This window comes from Petaurus breviceps, unplaced genomic scaffold (assembly GCF_028583685.1).
Source record: "Petaurus breviceps papuanus isolate PSGF00001 unplaced genomic scaffold, PetGlider_PUasm1.0 126, whole genome shotgun sequence".
NCBI lineage: Eukaryota > Metazoa > Chordata > Mammalia > Diprotodontia > Petauridae > Petaurus > Petaurus breviceps.
In genome coordinates, this window is record NW_027185655.1 from 6887052 (window position 1) to 6913069 (window position 26018).

The following is a 26018-nucleotide window of genomic DNA, read 5'->3' on the forward strand; positions in this document are numbered from 1 at the left end:
GAGATACTGCCACCACACACATCCTGCTCTATGGGAGTTCTTCCTTCCTCTCTTACCAGCGCTTTCCAACTCCTTGCCCCAGGCCCAGGCCAGACACAGTTCTTGCAAACAAGAGAACTTTCTGAAAAAGAACTTTCTGAATTTTAAGGCAAGCACTCTATGTTCTAGGAAATTTTAATTCAAATGGTCTTGGAATGTTAAAATTAAGCGTTATGTATGTGTTATTATCAAAGGAATAGCTGTTATTCTCCAGAACCACAGAGACAAGAACAGCCACTTTCAGCCTTCAGGAGACTCCTCCTGGTCCCTCAGCCTCCGTTCAGAGCCTCTAACAAACATCCTTTGTAAACACAACTACACGACAGTGTCCACAAGGGCTTGTCCAGCTGTTTGCTCCAACCTCTCCTCAGAGCCCCAGGTTTTACTTACCTCCCTGGCACTTTGGTTCACAGAGTTACTGAATACTGGAATTGGAATGGATGTTAGGCCATCGTCCAGACCGGTGGTGTCAAGCTCAGACAAAACACTACCAAACCGGTTGTACACAGGATCCCTGTGGGCCACACATTTGCTTCTTACCTGTGTTTTCTTGTATTTTATTTATTTTAAAAATGATTTCTCAATTACGTTTTAATCCGGTTTGGCCTGCGCTCAGGGGTGGGTTGGGAGTTTGACACCCCTCTGTGCTCTAGGTCATCTTCCTGCTTTGACAGATGAAGAAACAGGCCCTGAGAAGCTTGAGACATGTAGCCAGCCAGTAGCATAGCGGAGTTCCCATGAACCCAGACTTTCTTCTATTTACTGCTTTATAAGGGGGCATATATGAGAACTCAGGTCCTCTGGCTCTAAGCCCATTGCTTCTTGACGACGCACTGCCTTCCCGTCTCCATAACCAGCTCTTGGGGAGCTGAAGAAGAGACATTGTGGACTTTACCTGAGATGTGATCCCCAGGACAGCTGATGAGAGGCTTGTGCTTGTGACTCAGTGGAAAGGGTATGGCTAACTAGGGAGGAGCCAATGCTCCCAAACCCCTTCATGGTGGGGTTCATACAAGCTGCCCCTCTGCCTAGAATGTGCTTCTAACTCTTCTCCCTACCTTCCTTCAAGGCCCACTTCGAGCACCATCTCCTAAATGAGCATTTCTTGATCTTGGCAGTTGTTAGTCTTCTTTCTCTTTCCTCAAACCATGTTGTCTTTTTTTATCAGCGTACATATTATGTACCCCCCGCAGGATGTCAGCTTCCCTGAGGATCGAGGACGGTTTTGTTTTTGTAGTGTCTCTAGCACTTTTCTCAATACCTTGTACTAGTAGTTACTTAATAAACTCTTAAAATTGAGTTGAATATGATTCAGACATGCAAATACTCTCTTATTCAATCATCTGTGGGACCTTAATTCTCACTCTGGATGAAGGAGGGGGCCCTTTCCTTTGCCAGAGTCAGTCCCTCTGCACACAATCTTTGATTCCATCTCCTGACTTCTCTAGCAGAGTGCTCCTGCCCATACTTGACCCGACCATTGCTGTTAGCTGTTGTTCTGCATCTCTCCGCCCCTTCTCAGCTAAATTCCTTGAGAAAGTTGTGTGTGCTAGGGACCTCCACTTCCTTTCCCAGCACTCGGCTACATGCTCTGTAGTCTAGCTTCTAACCTCATCATCCAACTGAAACTACCCTCTCCAAAGTCCGAGGTGCTCTCTTAATCACCAGGTCCGATGACCTTTCCTCCATCTCTGTCCTCCTTGACCTCCAGGGAGCTTTGACAGTGTCAGTCATATTCTGCTGAAGATCTTGTCTTCTCTAGGTTTTCCTGCTGCTGCCTTCTCCGTGTTTCTCCCTGTCTGACCACTCCTTCTCAGCCTCCTTTGCTGGTTCTTTAGTTGTGGGATCTGCCCTGGACTGCCTGCTCTTTTCGTTCAGTAGCACCTTCCTTGGTGATTTGATCAGCCCCCATGGGCTCAGCGGTCATTCCCATGTCTAGTTATCCAGTCCTGAATTTCTCTCCTAAGCTCCAGTTACAGATCACCAGATGGCTTTTGGACATCACAAACTGTGTCCCATAGCCATCTCAAACTGAACATGTTAGAAACAAAGCTCATCTGTCCCCCAGAGCCCCATCCCCTGAAGCTCCCTGTTACCGTTTAGGGCCCCCCCAATCCTCTTGGGCAGCCAGGCTCAGAGCTTCAGTGTCCTCCTTGGTGCCTCCCTCTCACTCCTCTCATTTTAAACTCATTGACAGATTTCCTACTTCACCACAGCTCTCTGCCTTCTCACAGGTGCCTCCCTGGTATAGGCCCTTGGACATGACATCGGTCCAGCTGGTCTCCTTGTCTCATCTTTCCCCACTGCGGTCCATCCTCTCCTGGCTGCCAACATCACCCCCTGCTCAGTGAGCTGCTGTGGATCCCTGTTTGCTCCAAGATCAAACAGAGCCCTCTCTTTGGTGTTTAAAGCTCCTTCTAGCCTGGCGCTTCCTCCCTGGGCAGTCTTTAACACCCTGCTCCTCTCCACACACAGTCTGACCCCGCTACACTGACCTGGGTGCAGTTCCTGACGTGCTGTTGCCCATCTCTGTGTCTCAGCATTGGCTTTCCCTTAGTGCCACCTCTTGGCTTCCCTGGCTTCTTTCAATGCTCAGCTCAGATGCCATCCCATGCAGGGCCTTCCCAGTCCCCACAGCTGCAGACACCTGCCCTTCACAGGTTGCCTTCCATCTGCCTTGTATAAATCTTCCACACACCTAGTTATTACATGATGTCTCACCTATTCAAATGGAAAGTCATTGAGGGCAGGAGTTAGTGTTTTCTTCCTTTGTATGCCCAGCCCCAGTACAGTGTCTGGCACATGGTAAGTGTTTATTAATGGATTAATGATGGACAGCATGGTGGATAAAAGGGAGACATTTGCTGTAGTACAAAGACAGTCTCTGAAGGTGAATGTGTGGGGACCTGAGGGTTCTTGCCCTGTTTTGAGGGATGGCAGACAGGAAAGTAGGTCATGGGCATAATGTCTCTCATTTCCACAATGTCTGTTTTCTCTCCTCTTCTAGGTTCAGGGTCATACGTTAAGCATGTCTACTGATACTTTTGATGACCAATATCTGAAGTGTGCTGAAAGAATGGAGACCAAATTTGTTCCCAAGCTGCTCATTGAGGAAAGAACCAACCATAAGCTCTTCGGTTCTGTGTGGACAGAAGCAGCATCCCAGTGGGATTTCAGGAAGACCCGGCTGTTGCTCCCTCCAGGCTTTCAGGACAGCCATGGCATAGCCCTCATAGCGTATGCTTCACAGGCCCAGCGGCAGACCCCCTTTTACCAGGAGTTCAACTCGGCCATAGAAAGTGCCGGCAGATCTCGGGATGATTATATCTACGGCTTTCCATTCAAAGCCTTACACTTCTACCTGACAAGAGCCCTGCAGCTTCTGAGCCAAGAGTGCTTGCAGAGTTACGGGCGTCCCGTGTACACCAAAAGCCGTCTTCCTTCACCTGGACCTCAGGGACATGAGGAGGTCAGGTTTGCCCATTTCACCTCTTTCAGCGTCAAGCCTGAACCTGTATCTGACTTAGAAACACTGCTCACTGTCTACACGTGTTTTGGCGTTTCTACAGAAATAGTTTCTGATTCGGTAAATGGAGGCATATTAATACCTCTGAATGAGGTTTTTAAACTGACCCAGGAAGGAAATAAAACCAACTTTGTCCTTAGAAGCATGAACAAGACCTGCAGCCATTTTGACTGTGCATATCTGGGAGGTAAGTGGGTCTGCTCTTTTTTGCTGAAATTAGGAGCATGAAAAGGGGTTTCTTAGACCGGGGCTATGAGGGAGGTGGGATTGACAAGGAGAGTTTCTGCTGCCTGGATACGTGTTTTCATCTGACCAGTTCAGAGTAGGCCCCCTTTTGAAAACAGTTGCAGAACTCAGAGATCCTGGACGCCAGTAACTAGAAGCTTGTGCCCATCTCCTCAGCCAATAGATTTTGTCAGTGCCTGGGTTCTTTGTGAGCCTGTAACTGCTGTTTTGAAAAAGCCCAAGAGGAGACAAATGAGGGCTTAGATATTTTCAAGGAGCCCTGTGAGGTAGGGCTCTAGCCCTAGAAAACACGTGACTTGGCCTCAGGCTCTGGGATTACAGCTGAGCTCTCCCACCTGTGTAGCCATGGTGAAATCACTTCACTGTCTTGGCACTCAGTTTCCCTATTGCAAAATGATCCCTAAAACATCTTCCAGTTCTGTGTCCTGTCATTTCTCCAGTCTCTTGCCTAGCCATCATGATTCCTTGGGTAAGACCTGAATTTTAGCATCAATTTGCAGGTATCAGAGGCTTTATATTAGTAGCTGATACAGTTTTAATTTCTATCATTCAGATTACTAGAAAAAATGTCAGTGTGCCACCTGGATTATAAAAGGTCTTCAGCATTTCCTTTAGAGTCAAAGAGCAAATCCCCCATGTCTGCCTGGCCTCCCAGGCTTATAAATCTCCAGTCACAAGAAGGGACGCTCATGTAAGTGCCACGTGGTCAGTCCTTGAAGCTCCTGCTATGTATCCAGCGCTGTGCTTTCTGAAGTACTTTCTGAACTCCCAGGCTGTACCAGTGAATGAGTCTCAAACATAAGGACGAGGAGGATGCGGCTGGATTGAATCAGAAGTTTTGGTCACTTTTGTCATGTTTTAGGCTTATATATATATATACAGGTCATTCGAGTTTGTCAGTCAGCTGACTCCAAGTTCAGTGCCCTATCTTCTGTCTCTAGGGAGAGAGCGGGTAGGCATTAATGCCTTCCACTGGCACGGCGTGAGCATCTATGAACTCAGGAGACCTGGCTTCTGTCTCTGAGCCTGAGCTGCATTCTCTAAGCAAGTTACTTCTCTTCTTTAGCCCTTAATTTCCTCATTTGTAACATAAGAAGGATGTAGCTCATGGAACTCCACTCTTGAGTAATTCAGTCCAAAGGGTGACAGGGCAAACAGGGCTTAGAGCCAGGCATCTGGTCCTCCAAAAGGATGGGCTGACTTGTATATGAACACTTGAACGTCTTCTGAGAAGGGCTTGCTGTTGCACTCATCAAAGCTTATCAAAGCTTGTAAAACTCCATGAGGGCAGGGGCCATGACTTTGTGATCTTTGTACCCCTCCTTCCCCCAACCCCAAATCTACATGTCAAATGTTAATGGTATGCCATTATACCAAGTAATATGTATTAATAATGCTTTTCACATAAGAGGCACATTATAATGGTGACCAAATGAATGGGTAAATGAACTACATGAATGTATGTATGCCATAGCATACTGGAGGCGGCAAAAACTTGATAGGAATTCTTTTATTTGTGCCAAAGGAAAAAGATTCCCAAATCCTGTGGTAGGACAGTTCTGTGTGCTCCCTGAAGGAAGACGCCCATACGCTGGGCAAGTGGCCTTGTGTGCATGTGCCAGTCACTTGGGCAGACCATGGGAAGTGTGGAGGCAGAAGAAAAGCAGAAGCTAAATTCAGGGGATATCTGACTCCACTGTCTGAAAAACAGAAAAATGTCACGTTTCACGTACCACACTTTTTACTAATTTGTACTCATTTGGAAAGATCAGTTTGATTATAAAGTAACTTTAAGCAGAATAAGCAACTTTAGTTCATTTATTCATTTTAAGAGAGTATTTTTAGTGACTATATTAAAATGATTTGGTATTCAAATATAAAGTATTTACAAATGCTTTAAGTAAACAAAATACATTGTTTCTCAGCAATCTTCCCTCCCCCCCCACAAAAAAAAAAAAAAACAACCGTATTTTAATATAAGCAACATGTTGTAATGGAAAGAACACTGAATTTGGAGTCAGAGAACTGAGAATCAGATGTTAGCTCATTACTAACTCATCTGCCCGACCTTGGACAATCACTGAGCCTCCCTGGGCCTCAGTGTCTTTATCTGCAGAATGGCAAGGGTTGGACTAGTGGACCTCTACGGGGTCTTCTAGCACTGGATCCTGTGATCCTCTGAAGTGAACTCCAGCCTCTGTAAAATTATCACAGATTCTAAGCCAGCCCAGTCTGGGTTTGTGGGGCTTTATTTATTTACTTTATGTATGATCTGGTTTAAAGATTATAGGTTCAGAGCTGGGAGGGGCCTCAGGGGCTGTCTTGTTCAGCTCCCTTCTTCCACAGGCTGAGGCTGAGAAGGGTCAGTGACTTCCCTCAGGCCTAGAACCAAGATTCTGGATTCATTGGAATTCCTCTTTGTCCCTCCCATTGGGCTAGTTAATGCCTGAGTGGAGAGAATGCAGAGCCGGGAGTCCAGAAGACGTGAGGCTGAATCCCAGCTTGGGGTCTGTGGATCCTGGGCCTTTGTCCTGGTTAGCTTCCTCTTCTGTGAAATGAGGTGATGATACCTCTCCTGCCCATCTCTGACCCTCTGACCTTACCTGTGCACTGCCTTGGGAACGTGCCTCTCTGACTCAGCTCAGAGTCTGTGGTGATTCTGCAAAGGCCGGAGTGCACTTATAGTCTCACAGGACTCAGAGGCCATTCTGCAGATGAGAAAACTGAGCAGTGAGGATCCAATGAGATTCTGTACATACACATACAGGCATAACCCATCCCTCAGGCAGGCATTTATTAAGCACCCACTGTGTGCCAGGCACTGTGCTGATCACTGGGAACCAAATACATTCCCTGCCTTCAAGGAGCTTAGGTTCTAGCGGGAGAAGACAACCCAATCCAGAGACCTGGAAAGCAGGAAGAGGAGTGAAGGGGCCCTCCCTCTAGGGGCAGGTGGCTAAGTCCAGAGAGTCAGATGCAGAGCTGGGGGAGTCATGAAGGAGGCTGACTCGGAGCCCTCCTCCTCCCCCAGAGTGGGACTCCTGGGGGCTGGGAAGAGTCTGTCCTCACAGAAAATCATCATTATCTTCTGAAGGTGGGTCAAAAAGCAAAGTGAATTTAAATACACATTCAAATTCTTTGTAGCCGAGGGGCCTTTCCAAGGAACTTGCTCCTAGTGCAGCCTCTGATCTAACGTGAGGGAGCTTTGGGCCTGCTTCCAGCCCCCTTTTCCCAAGCTCAGGAATACCCTCAGAGCCGCTCAGATGCCTACTGAGGGGTGGATATCCCCTTTTGTGTAACTACTGAGACCGGCTCTTCCGGTGACGCAGACAATAAGGGGACTCTGTCATCTTGAAGTACAAACTTACTTGTCTGTGAGCGTGTCCCCAAGCTCCTAGGGCGTCTCCTTGAACCAGAGTGGGGCAAGCCTGGGGATGCTTCAGGCCAGAGGTAGGGAACATGTGGCCTTGGGTGCAACCTTTTGACCGAGTCCAAGTTTTACAGAACAAATTCTTTTATTAAGGGGACTTGTCCTGTGGAGTTTGGATTCAGTCAAAGGGCTGCACTTGGGGACCTAGAGGGCCCCATGTGATCCTGAGGCCACAGGTTCCCCACCCCTGCTCTGAGGGCAGTGACCACGTTCTGTGTGGAAATGGTGTCATTCATCCAGACAGATACTCTGTACAATAGAGGAAAATGTCTGTGAAAAATGAAAGCGCTCCTTCATTATTGTCTCTGTCCTGATATACCTAACTAAGAAGGTTACTTTTGGAGCCCCAACACTGGGTGCTCACAGATTTATTTGGTACCAAAGTCTTATTAAATCCTGTGGTAGATCACATAATAATCTATATAGACATTTACTTAGTGCTTTGATGTATTTAAGCATCACAATAACCCTTTGAGGTGGGTATCACTGGCTTTTTTATCCTCATTTACAGGTGAGGAAACTGAGTTTCAAGGAGGTTAAATAATTGGCCTGTGATCACATGACTAGCAAGTGTCTAAACAAGGATTTGAACCCAGAGCTCTCCTGACTCCCTGGCCAGGGCTCGTAGCTTTAGCTAGCAGTCTTCTCACTATAAGGATAAATGATGTTTCTCTCTTGTTTCAGGTTTGAAAACAGAAAACTGTGTTGACAGCACTGGTAAGATGTAGTTTAAGGTATTTTCTTGGTTAATTAGAATCTCATCAGTATCTTCTGTCAGTAGCTCTCAGATGGCTGGCCAGGATTCTCTCTAAGTCTGCTGCTTCCATGGGTCCATCAGGCAGAGGCTGCTTTATGCGCTGCTATAACGCCCACCAGAAGGGGTGCTTAGACCCAGGGCCTGTAATAGAGACAGCCAGGTACTTTCATCCTGTTCCCCTGCCAGGAACAGTATTAGGAAGAAGGGGTATCCCTGGCTTTATGCTTCTCTCGGGGTAGTAGAATACATGGGGAGAATTCAAGCTAATATGTTTGATTGGTTTTAAGAAAGAAAATTTTGGGGAAGAATAAAGAAGTGGGGTAGGGTATCAGAGAGTGGGATATGAAATGTGAGGCCCCAGACTTAACTTTATCAGAAAAAAGGGCAATGTAGACAAGTGTGTCTGGCTTCTTCAGGAAACCTCGAGAAATAGATGCTGAGAGATGGGTTACGGAGAGTCCAGGAGGGTCTGGCCGATCTGACAGTTCTGTGAAAACTTTTTCTGGGATAAAGACACCACTTTGGCCTCAGTCTTTAAGGGTTTCCTTTAGCTGGGGGTCAGTTTCAATTTACAAGTAGGTTCTTTGCTGGCATCCCCTTAGATACACTTCTGAATAACAGAAACCCAGCTTATTTCTCTCTTTGTGGCTAGATAAGCTCCTCATTTAAGCTCATCCACATTTTATTGGGTCATTTGAAGCACATAAGTCCTGGACTCATAAAGTGTTCTTGACTCAGTTTGACTGACTCCTAGACCAAGTGAAATGCAACAAAAATCTGTTTTGTTTGTTTCAGGACAACTTAAGTCCAGATACACCAATTTCCCTGGTGAGAAATCTTTTTTTTTAATCTCTCTTCCGTGCTGTCCTCTCCTTCCCTTCCCTTTCCTTTCTTTCCTCTCATCTCTTTTTCCTTCTTTCCCTCCTTCCTTTCCTCCCTCCCTCCCTCCCTCCCTCTCCCCACCTGTACTTTGTTTACATGTTGAATAACTCTCTTCTATTTATTTCCTTACTTAGTTCAATGATAATGTCTCTATTTAGGGCTGAAATTCAAAGGAAAGGAAGATGAGATCCCTGGTAAGAACAACTGGGTCAGCCAGCTAAGCATGTTTTAAGTGCTTGTTTTGTGCCGGGCTCTGTGCTAAGTGCTGGGGCTACAAAGGAAAGCAAAAGACAGTCCATGCTCTCAGAGAGCTCTCAGTCTAATGAGAGGGACAACATGCAAATAACCCCGGGGGGAAGGCACCAGCACTGGAAGGTGGAGGTGGCCTAGGGAGGTCAGAGAGAATGCCAGGGGCCGCTGGATCGCAGAGCCTGGGGGAGAGGGCTAGCTGGTGAGAGGTGCAGCAAGGTCGCAAAGGGTGGCTCGGGGTATGGGGGGCCAGAGGAGCCAAGGCAAGGATATGGGAGTCGCTGGAGGTTACTGACCAGGGGGACAATGTGCTCCCATACTTTAGGGAGGTCCGTTTGACAGCTGAATGGGGATGGACTGGAGTGGACAAGACTCGAGGCAGGGACACCAGTGGGGAGGGATTGCTTGTCGTGAATGGATCCGAGGCAGAGACAAGGAAGGAGGGTTTCCAGGGCAGGGCCCCGTCAGCAGCTTGATGAGGAACCCATCTAGGGGTGGTCCTGGGTACTGCTGAGGCCAGCTGCTTGCCTGCTCTAGCCCTCCCAAGGTTGAGCCAGTCTAGGATGGCAGAGGGCAAGGCTGTACCGCCATCCAGAGACAAGCAGGTGCAAATGCAAATGCAGAGCAGCTCTAACTTCCTCCACCACAGTAATTAGAGCAGTGACAAGGAGGGTGTGATGCCTCGCTATGAGCAGATGCCCTGCTGGCCCAGGGTGCGGCTGGCTCCCGCAGATGGTGTCCCGTCATCCCAGTGCCAGGCGGGGTCTGTGACAGCGGCTCCCGTGGGCACAGGCTCTGGCTGAGGAGGTTCTCAAGCACCACCCACTGACTTGGATCACAGACCATCATGAAACTCAGATCAGCCAGTGCTGTGGGGGACCAGGGACTCCCTCACTACACCCTCCTCAGGAGCATAAGCCAGGACGAGATTCCTAACGTGACCATGTAAGGTGGCCTTCTGTCATCTCTCAGACTGGACTTTCCAGAGCCAGGGATGAGCATCACACTCAGCCTGATCACTGCTAATCATTCTAATTTCCATCCTGTGCCATAGGCTATGCCACAGTAAGCACTGAAGAAAAGACTGATGGTTGAAAGTTTAAGGAGAAGGGGGAGATGGTATTTTAGCGAATTTGATAAGGGTAACCAAGGCAAAGAGAGCTGACGTAGTATGTTCTGAGAAAAATGAATAGACCAGTTTGGCTTGAAAAGGGCTTATGTGGGAGAATAAGTCAGAGATGAGATGGGAAACTCATTGGAAGCCTTGAATATCAGGCTAAGAAATGTGTAGAATTAATCCAAAGGGTAAGGGGGAACTTGCTAAGGGTTTTAGATTGGAGCTGGGATGTCACTTCATTAAGGGAACCCCTCACCAGTCAGCAATCTTTATTTCACAGAACTGAAAAGCCGTCAGCCTCATGGTCCAGAAGGTAAGTGGTCTTCCTGTTTACTCTCTCCCTGGGGAGCCTAGAGTTTCCAGAATGTGGTGTGAATTCAGATCTTCCATCCAAATACATTGAAAGAACAGAATGAAAAGACAATTTAAAAAGGAGTTAATAATGAGGAACTAATAAAGGCACCCTTTTCTGGGTCTGAGTCTCACAAATGGGGAGGAGCTGTTGCTGGGGTTGCAAAGATGGGAATCTTGGGAAGAAATGACCACTCCATTCTCAAGTTTGTGAAAGGGAAGAAACCCCAAGGTCTTCTGACAGGCCTCTGAGGTTCTGAGAAAGCAGCCTGGGAGGGCTTAAGGGAAGAGAAGTAGGATCCCACGGAATAAAGGGCTCCAGGGACAGTCAGCCCACAGAGGAGGGGGAGATGCGAAAGAATGGAACTCTGAAGAGACAGAGGGAAACACTGTTCATGAGGAGGTAAAATAGGGTTTGTTTCAAGAGAACTACTGTGGTATCACAGAAAACACACCAACAGCTTGGACTCTAAAAAGTGATGTTCAGAAGACAGAAGTGAAGCCACGTCACAGCAGACAAGGAATAGAAGAGTGTGGCGTGGTCTTATAAAAGTGACAGAGAGAGTGCTAAGCCCAGAATGAGCCTAAGGTCGGTCCAGGAGCAACCAAGAGAGCTGTGCTGGGAAAGCGGGATCAGAGAGGGTGCCGGGCCTTTGGCTGGAGTGGAGAGAGGACTGACCGCAGAGAGAGCAGCTGCGGCCCAGAAAGGACAGGACAAAAGTGACTGACGGAGACTTGGAACCAATCCGTTCAGATGAGGGAGGAGACAGTAAGATGGCGCCTGACCACCCCCCACCGCTTCATGGCCCCGATCCCCAGTGATCCATTCTCAGGGCCTGAAAGAACAGGCACTGTCAGTGATACAGGGAATGTCAGGGAAAGCAGAAAAGAGAACCACAGAATGGGGGGGGGGGGGGCAGGTGTCCTGACCTGGAAAACAGGTAAGAGAACAGAATCTTCCCCTCCTGGGAAAATTCTGGAGCCGGTCATTAAGGAGACAGCTGGGGAGCCTCTAGATTGGGGAAGCAAGAATTACAGAGAGCTAGCATGGTTCTGAAGAACAATACCTACCAGACTAACATCATCTCATATTTGTCAGGATTATTAAATTAGAAGATAAAGGGATATAGCTCTCTAGAGTTTGGCCAAGTCTCTGATAAAATCTCATATGTATGTATACATATATGTATATATGGACAGTGCATATATATACACATATGCACATATACCCCCCCCCACTTATATGTTAAAATAATTCTCATATATGGACTAGAGGTGTTAGGCAGTAACAGAAGCAAATGGATTCAGAACTGGTTGAATGGCGGGCGGCTCATCGCCAGCTCAGCTGGAATGTCCCAGGAGTCAGTTTGTCAGTTACTTAGATACAGATATTTATTGCCAGAGTGCTCATCTGATTTTCAGATGACACCACACTGGGAGGCTCAGCCAGCCCATGGAACGGCCCCAGGCTCCAAAAGAATTTTGATAAGCAGAGGCGTTGGGCTGACTCTAATAAGTTCAGTATCGATAAATGTAAAGTCTTGTTCCTGAGTACAAAAAAATCAGTTTCCTGGGATGTCGTCATGGTACAGGAGAAAGGCCACCGGCTCTAGAACACTGGGTTCAGATCCTGCCTCTGATTCTTACTAGCTGAGTGACTAGTGCAAGTCTCTGAAGTTTTGTGAGCCCTAGTTTCCTCATCTGTACAATGAGAGGATCGGACCAGATGTGCTCAGAGGGCCCTTCCAGCTCTCCATCTGAGACAGACCAAGTGCAGTTAGCTAGAATTGTTCTGAAAAAGATGTCGGAGCTTCAGTGCCTGTCAGTTCTGTCTGAGTAAGCGGTGTGACCTGGCAATCTAACGCAGTCACAGGCCGCATAAAGAATGGCCTGGCGTCCCGAGTCGGGAGGCGAGGGTGCCACTCCTCAGACCCCGCCCAGAGTGCTGTGTGCAGTCCTGGGCACTACAGTCCAAGACAGACATTCATACTTTGTGGAGGATCCGTAGCAGGGCAGGAAATCAGGACGACAAAGGGCCTGAAGTCCATGACCTGGGAGTGATGCTTGAAGGTGTGGGCCAGGAGAGGAGGGGCCACGGGGAGGCACACAAGTGTTCTCTTCAGCCCTGTTAAGGGCTGTTGTGTACTGGAGGGCTGGACATTACAGAGGCCAGTTTGTGCCGGATACAGGGAAAACCTTCCCAACAATTAGAACTCAAAGTGGAATGGGATGTCTTGGGAGGAGGGAGTGCAAGCAGACACCGAACAGTCACTTGTCTTAGACATGTTATAGCAGGGAATCCCTTTGTGAATAGGCTGAACCAGAGAGCTGCTGAGGGCCCTTCCAACCTCCCAGATTCTGTGATTTTCATGAGAGCGGACATTGTGTGTAACTTTTATACACATGGAACCTTACAAGCTCTCTGTGTATATTTTTTTCCTGAGGGTAGTTTGTACTTTAAACCAGGCCATGTGGATCCTACTTAGAGGAATCCCAGGAGAAAAATCTGGTTTTCTTCACTGACTTGCTCCTTTCAGCTTCTCACAGCCTCATTTTCCCCCTTGTTCCAGGTTGATGATGCCAGCCTTTCTTAGAGGGCTATTGTGAGAATAAAAGGAGACAGGGGATTCAAAAGTAATTGCATAAATGATTAGCAGCATTCTATAACGTATCAGGAGATTTGGCTCTGACATGAAGGAATGAGCTCGGTCCTTTATTAGCACCATTCAGCATTCTTAGATCTTTCAGATAACATACATTCTTATGGTTCTGTTTGGGATCTTCTTTGGAATGGGTGTTGATCCCAGGGCACACTCCAGAGCTGCCACTCTCCACCTGCTGGGCCCTGAACCGCATCCCCCAAACAGCCACCTGGCTACTTTACCAGAATAGAAACTAGGTCAGAATTCTAGATGAGTACAGAATGCTCCCACTCATCCCACAGTTTTGGCTAACCTAGATGCTCATGAAAACCAGTGGGATCACAGCCACTCTCAGCAAAGGAGGGGTATGATAGTGAGATCGAGGGAGAGTGCTGCATTGGAAGCCCAGTCTCAACTCTTCCACTTACCTCCCTTTGGGCCACCTAAAAGGCTGGCTCCAGATCTGTGTTCCTGTGTACAAAGCCGATCGGGACGTGTCTTCAGGGGGGTGCTCCTTTAAGCGGCCTCCTGAATTTGATTGAGTATTTCCCAATTAAGTAGGATCTTGTGTGTTTGGACCTTTAAAAATGAGAAAACCTCACAGTCATGACATCACTGGAGCTCATGTTTCTTGAGTTTATTCTGAAATTGTATTTTTAAATTGCATTGAGATAACTTCCTGAAACTCTCCTCATTCAGAAATGCATGAAGAACGAGAGCCTGTTGAAGACCCTGGTAAGAAATAGTTTCTCCCAGTCGGGGTCTCAAGTGTGACACAGCCAGTCTGGGTGCCGGGGTGGGGGGGGCAGAGAGAGGGGGAGAACTTGATGAAGGCCCTTGAGGACGACCCTCTTCACCGCCAGCTGCCCCCCGTCCTGGTCACATGGGGAAAGTACTATTGAGTCCATTCAGGAAAACATTGCTGAAGCACCTGCGGGCTAGGGATGTAATGCTGAGTGCAGGTGGGCGTCTTTTATGGATTCTCCATCACTCTTAAAAGAAGTAGGGGAGGGGCCGCTAGATGACGCAGTGAATAGAGCACCAGCCCTGGAGTCAGGAGGACCTGAGTTCAAATCTAACCTCAGACACTTAACACTTACTAGCGGTGTGACCTTGGGCAAGTCACTTAACCCCAACTGCCCTGCCCTCCCCCCTCCAAAAAGACCAAAAGACAAGTCGGTGATACTTCCCCCCTGGGGTGCGCTAGAACGGTTGGGGGGGGTAGCCTTGGGTGCAATCCCACACTTACGCCAGGCTTCTTTCCTAGGCTGTAAGATTGCCGGGGGGCACGGAGTAGTTTGGGGGAAGTAGACCAGATAAGTTTGGGAAGCCATGGGCTAAAGGGCTTTCATTAGATACTTTATGCAGGACGTCTGTAAGTTTGATTTTCATGCAGCCTTCAAAGTCTGCAAGCGTAGCCGAATCCTTCCAGACGATGGATGCCCTCTGGCTGCATTGCTTCATCTAGCTGCTTCTGCCAAGGCTGAGTTCTCTGCTGAGATTGCCCTGGCTCCTGTAGAAGTTACTAAAGTTAGAATTCAAGCCCACTGTGAGGAAAACAGCTCCTGAATGCCTAAAGAAGGCCTCGATGCGTGCCCAGAGGCATTGTGCCCTCTGGGTGACACAGGGACTTTACAGCAGCAGGGTCTGCCTGCCCTGAGCAGACCTGGGAAGCCCTGGGCAAGGACAGTGTCCCAAAGCCCAGCAGCTGGTGTTCCAAGGGAGAACCACTGGCTGTTCCCAGCTAAGGCGCGTTCCCCAGCGGCATCATCTGTGCTGTGGTCTCTCACCCGGTGGGCTCTGTGGCATCTGGGTGAAGCAGGACAAAGGGCCTCCAGAGGCTCAGACTCCCAGGCATCCATATCCGGATGACAGGGCTTTAGCGGCTCTGTAGCCCAGCAGCTCACGGGAAAGGCCAGAACAGTGATTTCCACTTTCCCCATCCTCTTCCTGAGATGACACTGCAGATAAATCAGTGTGCACTCAATCTGCTTGCTGACAGGTGTTGAGCAAAATGTAAGGGAACGATGATGTGTCCAAACATGTCTGTGCCTGATGTGATAGTCACTGTGCAAGGGCTTCAAGGTCTCTCCACTGCACCAAGCCAGCCCTGCCTTCATTGGGAGCTTTGGAGGGAGCAGTTTCAGTTAAATGATGAGGTTAGAAGAGGGAGAAGAGAGGAAGTGAGACCCTGATGGTCAGATGGCTTTCTTGAGGAGTTTAGCTCTGAAAGGGAAAAGTGATGTAGGACAGTGTCCAGCAGGGCTGGGCAGTGAGGGTGGAGGAGGTGTGGGTATGTTTATAGAGAGCAGAGACGTATCCAGGAGACAGGGAGGTGTTGAACGTCGCTCATAAGAGAGGCGGCATGGCAGAGAGGAAGAAATCGCTGGAGAAAATGGGGTGGAATGGGATCACTTGTGCATGTACAGGGCTTGGCCTGACAAGGACAAGGGCCACCTCTTCATGGAGGCGGGCTGAAGGAGAAAGAGGGGGACATCTCAGTGGTGTGAGGGCAGAAGTCAGATGGCCTCAGCCGTTTAGTGAAGAAAAGGACGGGTCCTCAGCTGAGAGGAGGGTAAAGGGGAAGTGATGGGAGATCGGTTGTGGTAAATGGCGTGGTGATTCCATCAGGGACTGTCTAATAGGACAGCCCTGCCACAGGGAGGTCCCAGGTGAGATCATGTAACACAAGTCTTTAGGGGACCTTGGCAACATGGTTTTGTGAATTTTCTCCAACTCTGCTCAGAAGCACAGGAATAATAAGAAGGAAGGCAGTGGAATGTGGGAGGAATCCAAGGTTGAGACATGGTGTGGCCCAATCAGGAAAGACTGTGTGCCAAGCTCTGAATTCACTGAGGAAGGAAGGAGAATGTCCTGGGGTTCAGTAGATCACAGCTGCCAGAATTCTGATCAAGTGATAAGTATGGAATGAAGAAACCTCAGTGGCAGCAAGGTCACTGAGTCGTAGTGGTAAAAGGAGAGCTTGGAAGTGGCCATGGGCGTCTTCCCACCATGGCCCGGGAGCTGGCAGTCTGAGAGAAAGTGTAGCTAGGGATGCAGAGTCATGCCGTGAAGTGGGAGAGAGTGAGAAAGGAAGATGTTTAAGAGGAAAGCAAGTGTGTTAACTGTGAGCAGGCCTTCCAGAAAGCACAGTAGAAAGGGTGGATAGATCTGGAGTGGGAGTCGATGGACATGGCATGAAAAGAGCAGGGAGTAGAGAATGGAGAACGAGATTTGGACAGTGACAGCAGGGTGTGGAACCCTGAGATGGGGGTAGAGGTATGCTAGACACTGAAGAACTGGTGCAGGCAGACTATCTGTGATTGAAGCACAGCCTGCTGAGAGATGGATTCCACTGTTCAGGCCCTCCCTCGAGATCCAGCCTTGTGTCAGGTGGGGTTATTGAGTCCTGGAGACCCAGGAAGCCATGTTCACAGCAGGCAGAAGCAAAGGAGAGGACAGCCTGAGAGAGTCTGGAGGCAGGATTTGCCAGTTCAAAGTGGACATAATCTGGGAATGGCCTGTGGGGTCCTGAAGAAGGGCCTTTGGACAGGGCTAGATCTGGACCAGGACTCCCTCAGAAAGCCTAGGAGCCAGGGATTGGCAGGCTAGATTCAGGGTGCCCCAGAAAGTCTCCCAGGTTGAGATAAAGGTCACAGGTTAGTGGGCTAGATCCGGAGGATTGCAGGCTCCTTGGGAAACCCCAGGGGGCAAAGGCAGCCAACAAGTGGTTTGCAGGGTTAGAAGATGAGTTAGGAGTTTGCTAGTCACAAAACAGGTTAGCTGAGGTTTATATTTAGAGTACTTGTGATGATGGAGAGTGGTGCCAATTTGTTCTGTCATAAATATCAGGCAAGAAGAGGGACTGAGATGATGTGGGTGGCCATCTCAGTCAGTAGATAGCGAGTGACTGACCAGGCAGTCTGCCTGAACTCCCTTTCATTGGGACTGCCTCAGCCCCATTCCAAGATAGCTAAATGAGATCGGCTGTGTGGAGTCTGGAGTCGGGGGTCCTGCTTCTGGTCTTCGCAGCATCTTTGGGTTGTGAGGCCTGGTGTGTAGGTAATCAACATAGAGGGCTGATTTCATGGGCTGGAGCAGATTAGGAAAGCCTCCAGGGGTGGAAGCCCTTGGGCACTAAGACCAGGCTTCACCCTTGTGGCACCAAGGCCTACAGAGAGGAGAGGGACTTCCAGACCCATTTCCTGATTGGGCTAGGATAGCCACTCTGAACATCAAACACCAGGGAGCCTGGCCAGATGATGCAGCCTCAGGCCCTCATGCAGCACCATCTGCTTGTCTCATTTGGGCATGTCATGCATTATTTTTGTATTACAATGACTCATTACTAAACTATGTAGCAGCAAGCACCCCAGCATCCCCAAGGTGGCTGCCAACACAGGTTCTTAGATCTGCTTTTCTAAAGGAAAGCAACTCAAAATGCATTAACAATCTTGCTTTAATCAATCAAATGTATCATTTACCTAGTTCAGGGGGAAAAGTCAGCACCCCGAACTTCAGAGTATACAGACAGAAGTTTCAAGAAGACAGAGAAACATTTCGAGCAGACAGGCCTCCAGTTGTCCGACCATTACATCCATACCTAGTCACAGTTACCAGAGAGGGAAGCATCAACATCTGGGCTTTCAAAGCCCGGGGGGCTCAACGGCTGCCCAGAGTCTCCTCTGGTCAAATCCCACAACTCTTCTCAAAAGCCCCAAAGCAAAGCCTCCCAACAGAGCCATTATAGCCTTCTCCTGACTCAGAGAAGGTAACAACCTTCTTGACCCACTGCCCAATTAAAAAGCATTCCTGAAAACCAAGCCTCACAGCACAGGCTCCAGGTGCAGTTAAGCCTATCAAAGGGCCTAGGGGCAGGGAAGACCTTAAATTGGCATTCCCTTAACAGACTATAAGCCTCCTGGAGGCAGGGACAGTCTGTCTATCTAGCATCCAACAGTGGTATGTTATACATATTTAATATGTCAATTAAAGTAAAATTATTGAATTTCCTAGCCTTTGAAGCTGTACCTATAGAGAAAAATGGATTTGATTTAAGATGGAAGTAGAAGCTGGACTGTCTCCTCTGTCCATCCTGTCTTTATAGTAATGAATTTCAGTGTAAGCCCATTGATAGCTTGCTTGAGTCTAGTATTTCGTATCTATAAGAGAGTCAGATCTATCCATGCTCATCCATTCTGTATAATTCTTTGTCTGCTTATTAATCTGTTATAGAAGGTCTAGAATTCAGGGGAAAGATATCTGTACATACATACACACATGCATACACACACAAAATAGATACATACTATACAATAAATATATAACATGAACAATACAGTGTATAAAATCGCATCTGATTTACATAAAAGAACATAAGTTATAGATACATAATTGTTATTGTTATTTGATCTTTATGACTGGATTTTATAAATGTATTTTCGATACCTAGATTTCCAAAAAAAATAATTTTCCATTGCCAGGCTAACACATATAACCAAGTACAATGTAATTAACTGAAAATATATTTATTCCTTAGGTCAGAGAAGTCTAGACTATTTCAACAATCCTGGTAAGAAATATCATTTCTTCAGTTAATAAACACCTATATTTCTGCTGCTTGGGGAAATTTCTGAAAATACTGTACAGTATAAGTATTTGACAAAAATTCAAGCAAGGGAAGACTTTAACACACTTTAAGAGCAGAGAAACAGAGTCAGAGTTGACATATTGCTACCTGTTGGCTTTTACAGCCTCTCAGGCCCAGCTTCACAGTGGAGTGGAAAGGAGACCTGGGCAAAAAGCTGGCTTTCCCCTTCCCTGGCCAGGGACAGTGAGCCAGGTCACTCCGTCGCCTGCATGTCTGCTAGGCTGGCAGCTTCAGGCATTCTTAAGGACCACAGAATTAAACTGGAAACCCCCCTCCCCATGGCTTTTCTGACAGCTGCACAGTGCTGGGAACCTCCTGGTCAGGCCCATTTAGTTCACAAGGCAGTAGCTGGCCAAGTCGTGGTAGAATAGCTTGTTTTTACTGGAAGCTTTTTTTTTTTAATTCAAAAGACACTGTAAAAACAGACTGCCCTTAAAAAGAAGAGCCTTTTGCCTGCTGTAGCGCTGACCTGTCCCTTTGCAGTCCTGTACAAAATAGTCAAGTATCTCAATTATCTGAATGAAGGGAAGCCACGATGGAGATGATCCTAAGGAATGGATGCCCCCTTCCCTAAGGCAAATGACAGAGGCCATACCTAGGGCAGGGCATGCCCGGTGGGTGTGTGGTCTCAGCCCACTAGCACAGCTGTTTACTTCTGGTTGGCACAAAGGAATGATGAAAAATAAGGAAGAGATCTGTGGTTCACAGGCTCTGACCGCTGAGCCCACGCACAGGCAATGCTAGGAGACATCTCTGTAATTACCTAGATGACCTAGCTTACCTGGCTGTCACAGAGGTGACCGGTCTGCATCTCCACCCACAAACAGGGGTGCCCCCAGCTGGTCTGATTGTTCACATGCAGGTTTGTGTCCCAAGAGTTTGTCTGACCAGTAGGATTCTCCTTGGGGGGGAGGGGAGGGGTTCTGATCAGCTCCTCCAAGATTCTTTAAGATAAATGAAATGCATGTTTCATTTGGATAGAAGTGATAGGATCCTGCTTGGGAAAGACTGAGGTTATTTCAGCCCATCTTACGTGTGTGTTTTCATCCACAGCTCCAGCTCTTGTCCCGTTTCCCAGCAGCCAGCCCACGGTGGCCTCTGCTTCCACCTCCTTTGGTGAGACGCCGCTTCCCCTGTTAGGGAGGCTTAGTCTTCTGATCGCTGCTCTTACTGTAAAGCTCTTTGCGCATCTCTGATCTGTACAGGCTCTTTTTGACTCCAAAGGCATTGTGAGGACGGGTGACTAGATCCTGCTTATTGACTATGTAAGGAAATTGAAGGGGGTGTGAAATTCTTCCTATTTTCTACTGATAAAACTCTACATAATCCTCTTTGTAAACAGAAGCCCAGTATGTTAGTGGTAAGGCTATCTTAGAATACTTGTTAATCTTCCTCTTGTGGATTTATGTATTAATCTTACGACTGTATAAATTTGGTGTTTCTGAATGAATTCAATAAAAGACTTAAGAAAAATATAACTAAAATTTTGGCAAACTCAACGTTAATACTGAATAGCACTAACAATGACACCTTCAGTTTATTGTTTTTTTTATAATGCGCATGCCTTTGGCCAGTATTCACGGAAAGCCTGTTCAGGACTACTGTGTGCAATATAGTGTGCCGGGCATTTGGGGGGACACTGGATGTGACTTTCAGTTCTTTTCATCATAAAATAAAGGGATTGGGCTGTATTTTCTGTACAAGCCTATCAGTGCCAGCTTTTCTATCTTCACTAGATGCAAAGAGGTCATGCCTTGCCTGCCCTCAGTTTTTCCAAGTGGGAAGAAAAGCTAAGACACATAGTGGGAACTACAGGCCCGGAAAGAATGTTAAATTTTAAGAGACATGAGCTCTGAGGGCATTAAAAGGGGGCATGTGGGGGCAGCTAGTTGGCACAGTGAGTAGAGCACCGGCCCTGGAGTCAGGACTTGAGTTCAAATCTGGCCTCAGACACTTAACACTTACTAGTCATGTGACCTTGGGCAAGTCACTTAACCCCAATTGCCCTGCTTTCCCCTCTCCAAAAAGCAAAAAAAAAGGGGGGGCCATGAGATAGTGCCCTTGCAGCTAGAGTGGGACCACTCCCCTGCTGCCATAAATCCTTCAGAGTCACGGCACTGAGGGGGAGCTAGCCGTCTTAGAGGGCTCAGCCAGCATGCATTTCGTAAAGTATACAGAACCGTTTTGTTGACTAAACTTATGCTCAACAAATGAGATCACGATTTAGTCAGAATTGTTCTTCTGAATAATCTACAACTACTGGACAATATCTATAATCTCTGTTCCCAGGTTAGGAAGCAAAGGCAGGATCTCAAGTCTAGTTTCTATTTTGTGACAAACGACTCCTAGTTTTTGTTCTTGAGAAAGTGAAATGAGTGTAAGCATTTTCAGTCCACACTCATGCTTGGGTCTTCTATGGAATCTTATACATTTGAAATATCAGAATATATAGTTTTGAAACATCGAATTTCTTAAAAAAAAGGAATGCAAATGAATGCTATGGTTCAATTTATTTTACCTTCAAGAACTCTAAAGGTATTTCTGTTTCAGGTTTGTAAAAGGGTGCTGAGCCTGTGAATTTGTGATTTCTGATTCACAAATTAGAACTTGTAGCCCCTTCCCCCATCCTCCCTGTTGACCCATCTCATAGTAGCAGGATGTCCTGAACGAAAAGCCTCTTTACTGCACCTGGAACGTGTTTTACAGGGTGGAGCCTGGCCCAGGAGGGGTGGTGCCGTGCTCATGACCATTTGTGCAGGAGTGGGTCGTTGGACTCTGGGAATGTTTCTAGAGTCTGCCCCATAAATCACTGCTCAGTACCCCTAGCTAGGTAAACTAATCACACAAAAGGACATTGTGGCTGGCCCCAGACGTGGCAATGTGCCACAACAGCCACCATCGCCAGTCCTGAGTCAGCCAGTCTCATCGGGATAATTGATGACTGGACCTTTCCTCCCTCACTAGGATGGACCCTGACTTACTAGTCACCCGTCTGCACTGCCATTTGCCTCCACATCTACAAGGTGGAAAAACTCAATCCTTTTCCTTTTAAGAGAAATCCTATTAAATGTAAATGTCCCTAATACAGACCAGTGGCAGGAAGGGGGACTTCTCCACTTGATGTAATAGCTTGTGGGAAGGGGCATGATGGAATGGAAAAGAATGGAAGAAAGCACTGGCTGTGGAATCAGAGGAGTATTTAAGTGACAGCCCTGTCCTTGGAGCTCGCTGCCCGAGCCTCAGTGGGGGGAGTAATAACCCAGCCATCACAGGCTTGTTGTAAGGAAGGTGTTTTTAAACTTCAAATGCCTGTGAAGTGAGTTATTCCTATTGTGGTTCTGATGGGAGAGGACAGCATACACCAACCACTTATTCTGAGTGACATTTAGTGTCCAGTACGGAAACCTTCATATTCTTCCGGCCAAAAGGATCCTTTCAATGTTGACAATGAGAGATCGGGGGAACATCTGCCGTGTCTGGTTTGGTTTTGCAAACTTCAGTGTTAAAGTGCTGCTTAACTCTGATCATCTACAATTTTTGAATATGCAGGATTTTAAAAATTGTTTATTTTTAAATAGACTTTACTGCTCGTTTTCACGTATCCTAAACTTACCCCTGTGTGCCTCCTACTCTCCCTCCTAAAGAGCCAGCCTTCATAACAAAGAATCTTGGGGAGAAAAGGAGGAAGAGAAAAAATTCCTCAAAGCCAACCAACACAGAAAAAAACCCTTCCTGTGTGAAGCACCACCCTCCCTGCCCTCCCACCTCTATGAAGGCACAGATCTTTTCATTTCTTCTTTGCGATCAGGCTTCTTGTTTTTTATGTCCTGTAAGCACAAAAAACCATGGCAATTTGTGCCCTGAGTTGCATCTAGTAAGGAAACTCGGAAGAGGGGACAGGTGAGGAAAAGGCATGAGGACGGGGTTGGGGGAGGGGGATACAGGTGTCTGTAGGTCTAGTCCACTTAGTTTTTATGCTGAAAGGGTTCCTGTCCTGTCTCACTGAGCAGGCAGGTATAGATGAGTGCCTCTGTCACTGCATAAGGGTCACAGGTGGCTGAGGGGTGGCGGTCTTCAGAGTAGCCCCCTTTCTCCTGGCCAACCACCCTGGGAACGCAGATGCTGGTGCCGTTGGTAGCCATGCCAGCAGAGCACTCACTGACGTTGGGGGTCTCAGGGAAAAATGACAGGGCAGGTGTTGTCCAGACCCGCTTTGGAGTCACTGGCTCAGATGTCCTACTGATGTCATTGACTTAGTCTCTTGGTGGTTTAAAAGTACTTTAGACCATTCATCTGTCATTTGTGGCCTTGGTACTGAAGTTAGCTCCATTCCAGTTGCCAGGGATTGGCTTGGAATCAGATGTTTTGATGGAGGATGACACGGGAAACCCAGAGGTGATCTCCTGTTTCAGTCCTTTCACAGGGCAAGCTGGCATTACTTCAGCATTTGTCCCTCCAGTTTTGACTCCGGCATATAGGCAGGCCTGTGTAGCAGCAAGCACCCCAGCGTGCCCAGGGTGGCTGCCAACACAGGTTTTTAGATCTGCTTTGCTAAAGGAAAGCAACTCAAAATGGGTTAACAAGCTTACTTTAATCAATCAAATATATATCATTTACCTAGTGCAGAGGAAAAAGGTCAGCACCCTGAACTTCAGAGTATACAGACAGAATTATGAAGACAGAGAAACAGATCAAGCAGACAGGTTTCCAAACTGTCCAACCATTACATCCATACCAAATCACAGTTACCAGAGAGGGAAACATCAACATCTGGGTTTTTCAAAGCCGGGGGGCTCTCATCGGCTGCCCAGAGTCTCATCTGGTCAAGTCACACAACACTTCTCAAAGTGAGCCCCAAAGCAAAGCTTCCCATCAGGGCTTATATAGCCTTCCCCTGGCTCGGACAACGTAACAACCTTCTTGACCCACTGCCCAGTCACAAAGTATCTCTTGAAAAACAAGCCTCCAACCACAGGCTCCAGGTACACTTAAGCGTAGGGGCAGGGAAGATCTTAAAAATTTACATTCCCATTACAGCCTGGTACCAAGCTTCCACTCTCTCTTCACAGGAACATGGTGCCCTTGGGGCCCAGGGAAGCCATCTGTTCCCATGAGAGCACATACCTGCTCCATGCCAAGCCAGGGTTTCTGGTTGGAAACCACAGAGAGCCATTCTCCGTTACAGCTATGCCTCAAAGTGTCTCTGCAGGCTGGTGGTTAGACTTGAAGACTTTATAGAAAACCAGTTTGTTGGGTCCTTTCAGAAGGGGGTCCCAGAGCAGAGCAGCAGGATAAGCTCCATGGGACACTCGGTGCTCTTCAGCTCACAGGCGTACATGGCCAGGGGTAGGTTCACGTACATCAGCTGCTCAGTAATTCTGTTCAGGTGAGAACTACGTGAGGGGTCGTGTTGGAAGCTGTCGTGGGCCTGGAAGCAGAGGCAAGTCGGGCACAGGGTGACTGTTCTGCTGGCTGGAGGCTCTCGGGGGTGGCTGTGCTGGTGACGCTGGTGGCAGAGAAACAGCAGCGTCCATTCTCAGCTCTGCCCCTCCAAGCCTGTTCTTCCTCATTTCTAATGGATTCCTTTTTGGTGGTTTGATGGTTGAACTTTGAATTTCCATTGTTGTGGTTATCGTGTGTGCTGTCACCCCTGCTTCAAAGCCCTTACCAGCCTATCCCACATCCGGCTGCCAGAGTATTCGTCCTTATGTGTACCTCTGCCTGTGACTGTCCTCTCAGCTGATTCCGGAGACTTCCTGTTGGGCCAGGATGAAAAAGACAATTCCCATGTGTTTTTTTAAGGCCCTACACTATACAATTACCCCAAAGTATCCCCTTCTAGTCTCACTGGATATGATCCCAATCTTGTACGCTGTGATCCAGCCAAACGAGCCTTCTCTGTTCCTCCCACAAAACTCTCCATCTCCCTTCTTGCCTTGGCACTGGCCGCCCTCCACTCCTGAAGCCTTTCCTGATACCCACTGCTGCTGGTGCTGTCCCTCCCAGTCTTCCCGGTACTAAGTTAAACTTGTCTCTCCCATTAGGATGTAAGCTCTGATAAGTAAGGATTGTTTCCTAATTTGTACTTGCATCCTCGTGCCTAGCACACAGTGCAGAGGCACCCAGTACCTGTCTGCGCTTCTCTGGAATCATGTCCACACATGACCAGTCTGTTTAGCCATTTCCAGTCAGCTGGCACCTTCTTTGTTTCTAGCTTTTCACTAACACAAAAAATCTCAGTGATGGTAATACTGGAGCAAATATTTTGTTGCATAGAGAACCTTTCCTTTTTTTTTTTCAGTGATCTCCTTTGGGTACACATTCACCTAGCAGGGAAATCTCTGGCCAAATGATACTGGTCTTCTGTAGCCAGTTCATCTGCATAATTCCAGACTGCTTTCCAGAACTGTGGTCTCAATTTACAGTTCCAGCAAAAGTGCATTAGGGCATCTCTTTCCACATTAACTATTTTCATCTTTTGTCATCTCTAGGAAACCTCAAAGATGTTTTTTGATTAATGATGATTTGAGGCATTCTTTTATATGGTTAATGATGTGTAATCCTACTGAGAACTGACTGTTTATATCCCTCAACCATTTCTCTAGCAGAAGATGATTTTTGGTTTTACATATTTTTATATATATGTCCATTATCGGAGACATTTGATACAAATAACTTTTCCCCCAATGGAGTGCTTCTCTTACTCCAGACACATTCATTTTGTGCAAAAGTTTTTCAGTTTAATACAATAAGTTATTTTATCTTTTGAAATTGCCTCTATCCTTTGGTAAAGAATTTTCATCTCCTACTCAGACCTGTGATCTGCTTCTCATTTTTTTTTAATGGTATGGCCTTTAATATTTAATATTCAGATCACATATCCATTTTGAATTTATTGTGGTGTAAGGTTTTGACAACATCCTCCATATTTGGTTTGGTACTGCCAGCTTCATGGTTAAAAAAGAAAAGCGCCTAAATACTGCTTTCCCTTTATGACCTTAGAAAATTTGGGCTTAAACATCAATTAGAGCCACGCAGACAAACAATAATGATGATACAAGATCAAACAGTTTTTTGTAGAACAAAAATGGCTCACCTATCAGTATCCAAATAAACAAATACCAGAAAG

The 26018-nt window shown here is 47.2% G+C and overlaps 1 protein-coding gene and 1 pseudogene across 11 annotated transcripts in view; one reads left to right on the top strand and one right to left on the bottom strand.

The window, feature by feature from the left end:
* The window catches only part of ART3 (ADP-ribosyltransferase 3 (inactive)), a 159959-nt gene extending 139598 nt beyond the window's left edge, over positions 1-20361 (top strand). For all 11 annotated transcript variants that reach the window (XM_069092058.1, XM_069092012.1, XM_069092022.1 and 8 more), the window contains 8 exons: positions 3047-3752; positions 7926-7958; positions 8794-8826; positions 9039-9074; positions 10527-10559; positions 13939-13974; positions 18779-18811; positions 19943-20361. In XM_069092058.1, the coding sequence (XP_068948159.1) occupies positions 3047-3752; positions 7926-7958; positions 8794-8826; positions 9039-9074; positions 10527-10559; positions 13939-13974; positions 18779-18811; positions 19943-20085 (1053 nt within the window). In that variant the 3' untranslated portion in view covers positions 20086-20361. The remainder of the gene's footprint in view (positions 1-3046; positions 3753-7925; positions 7959-8793; positions 8827-9038; positions 9075-10526; positions 10560-13938; positions 13975-18778; positions 18812-19942) is intronic.
* A 1039-nt stretch (positions 20362-21400) lies between these two features.
* Positions 21401-24062, bottom strand: LOC138169087 (glutamine synthetase pseudogene; annotated as a pseudogene).
* Between the last annotated feature and the right edge of the window lie 1956 nt (positions 24063-26018).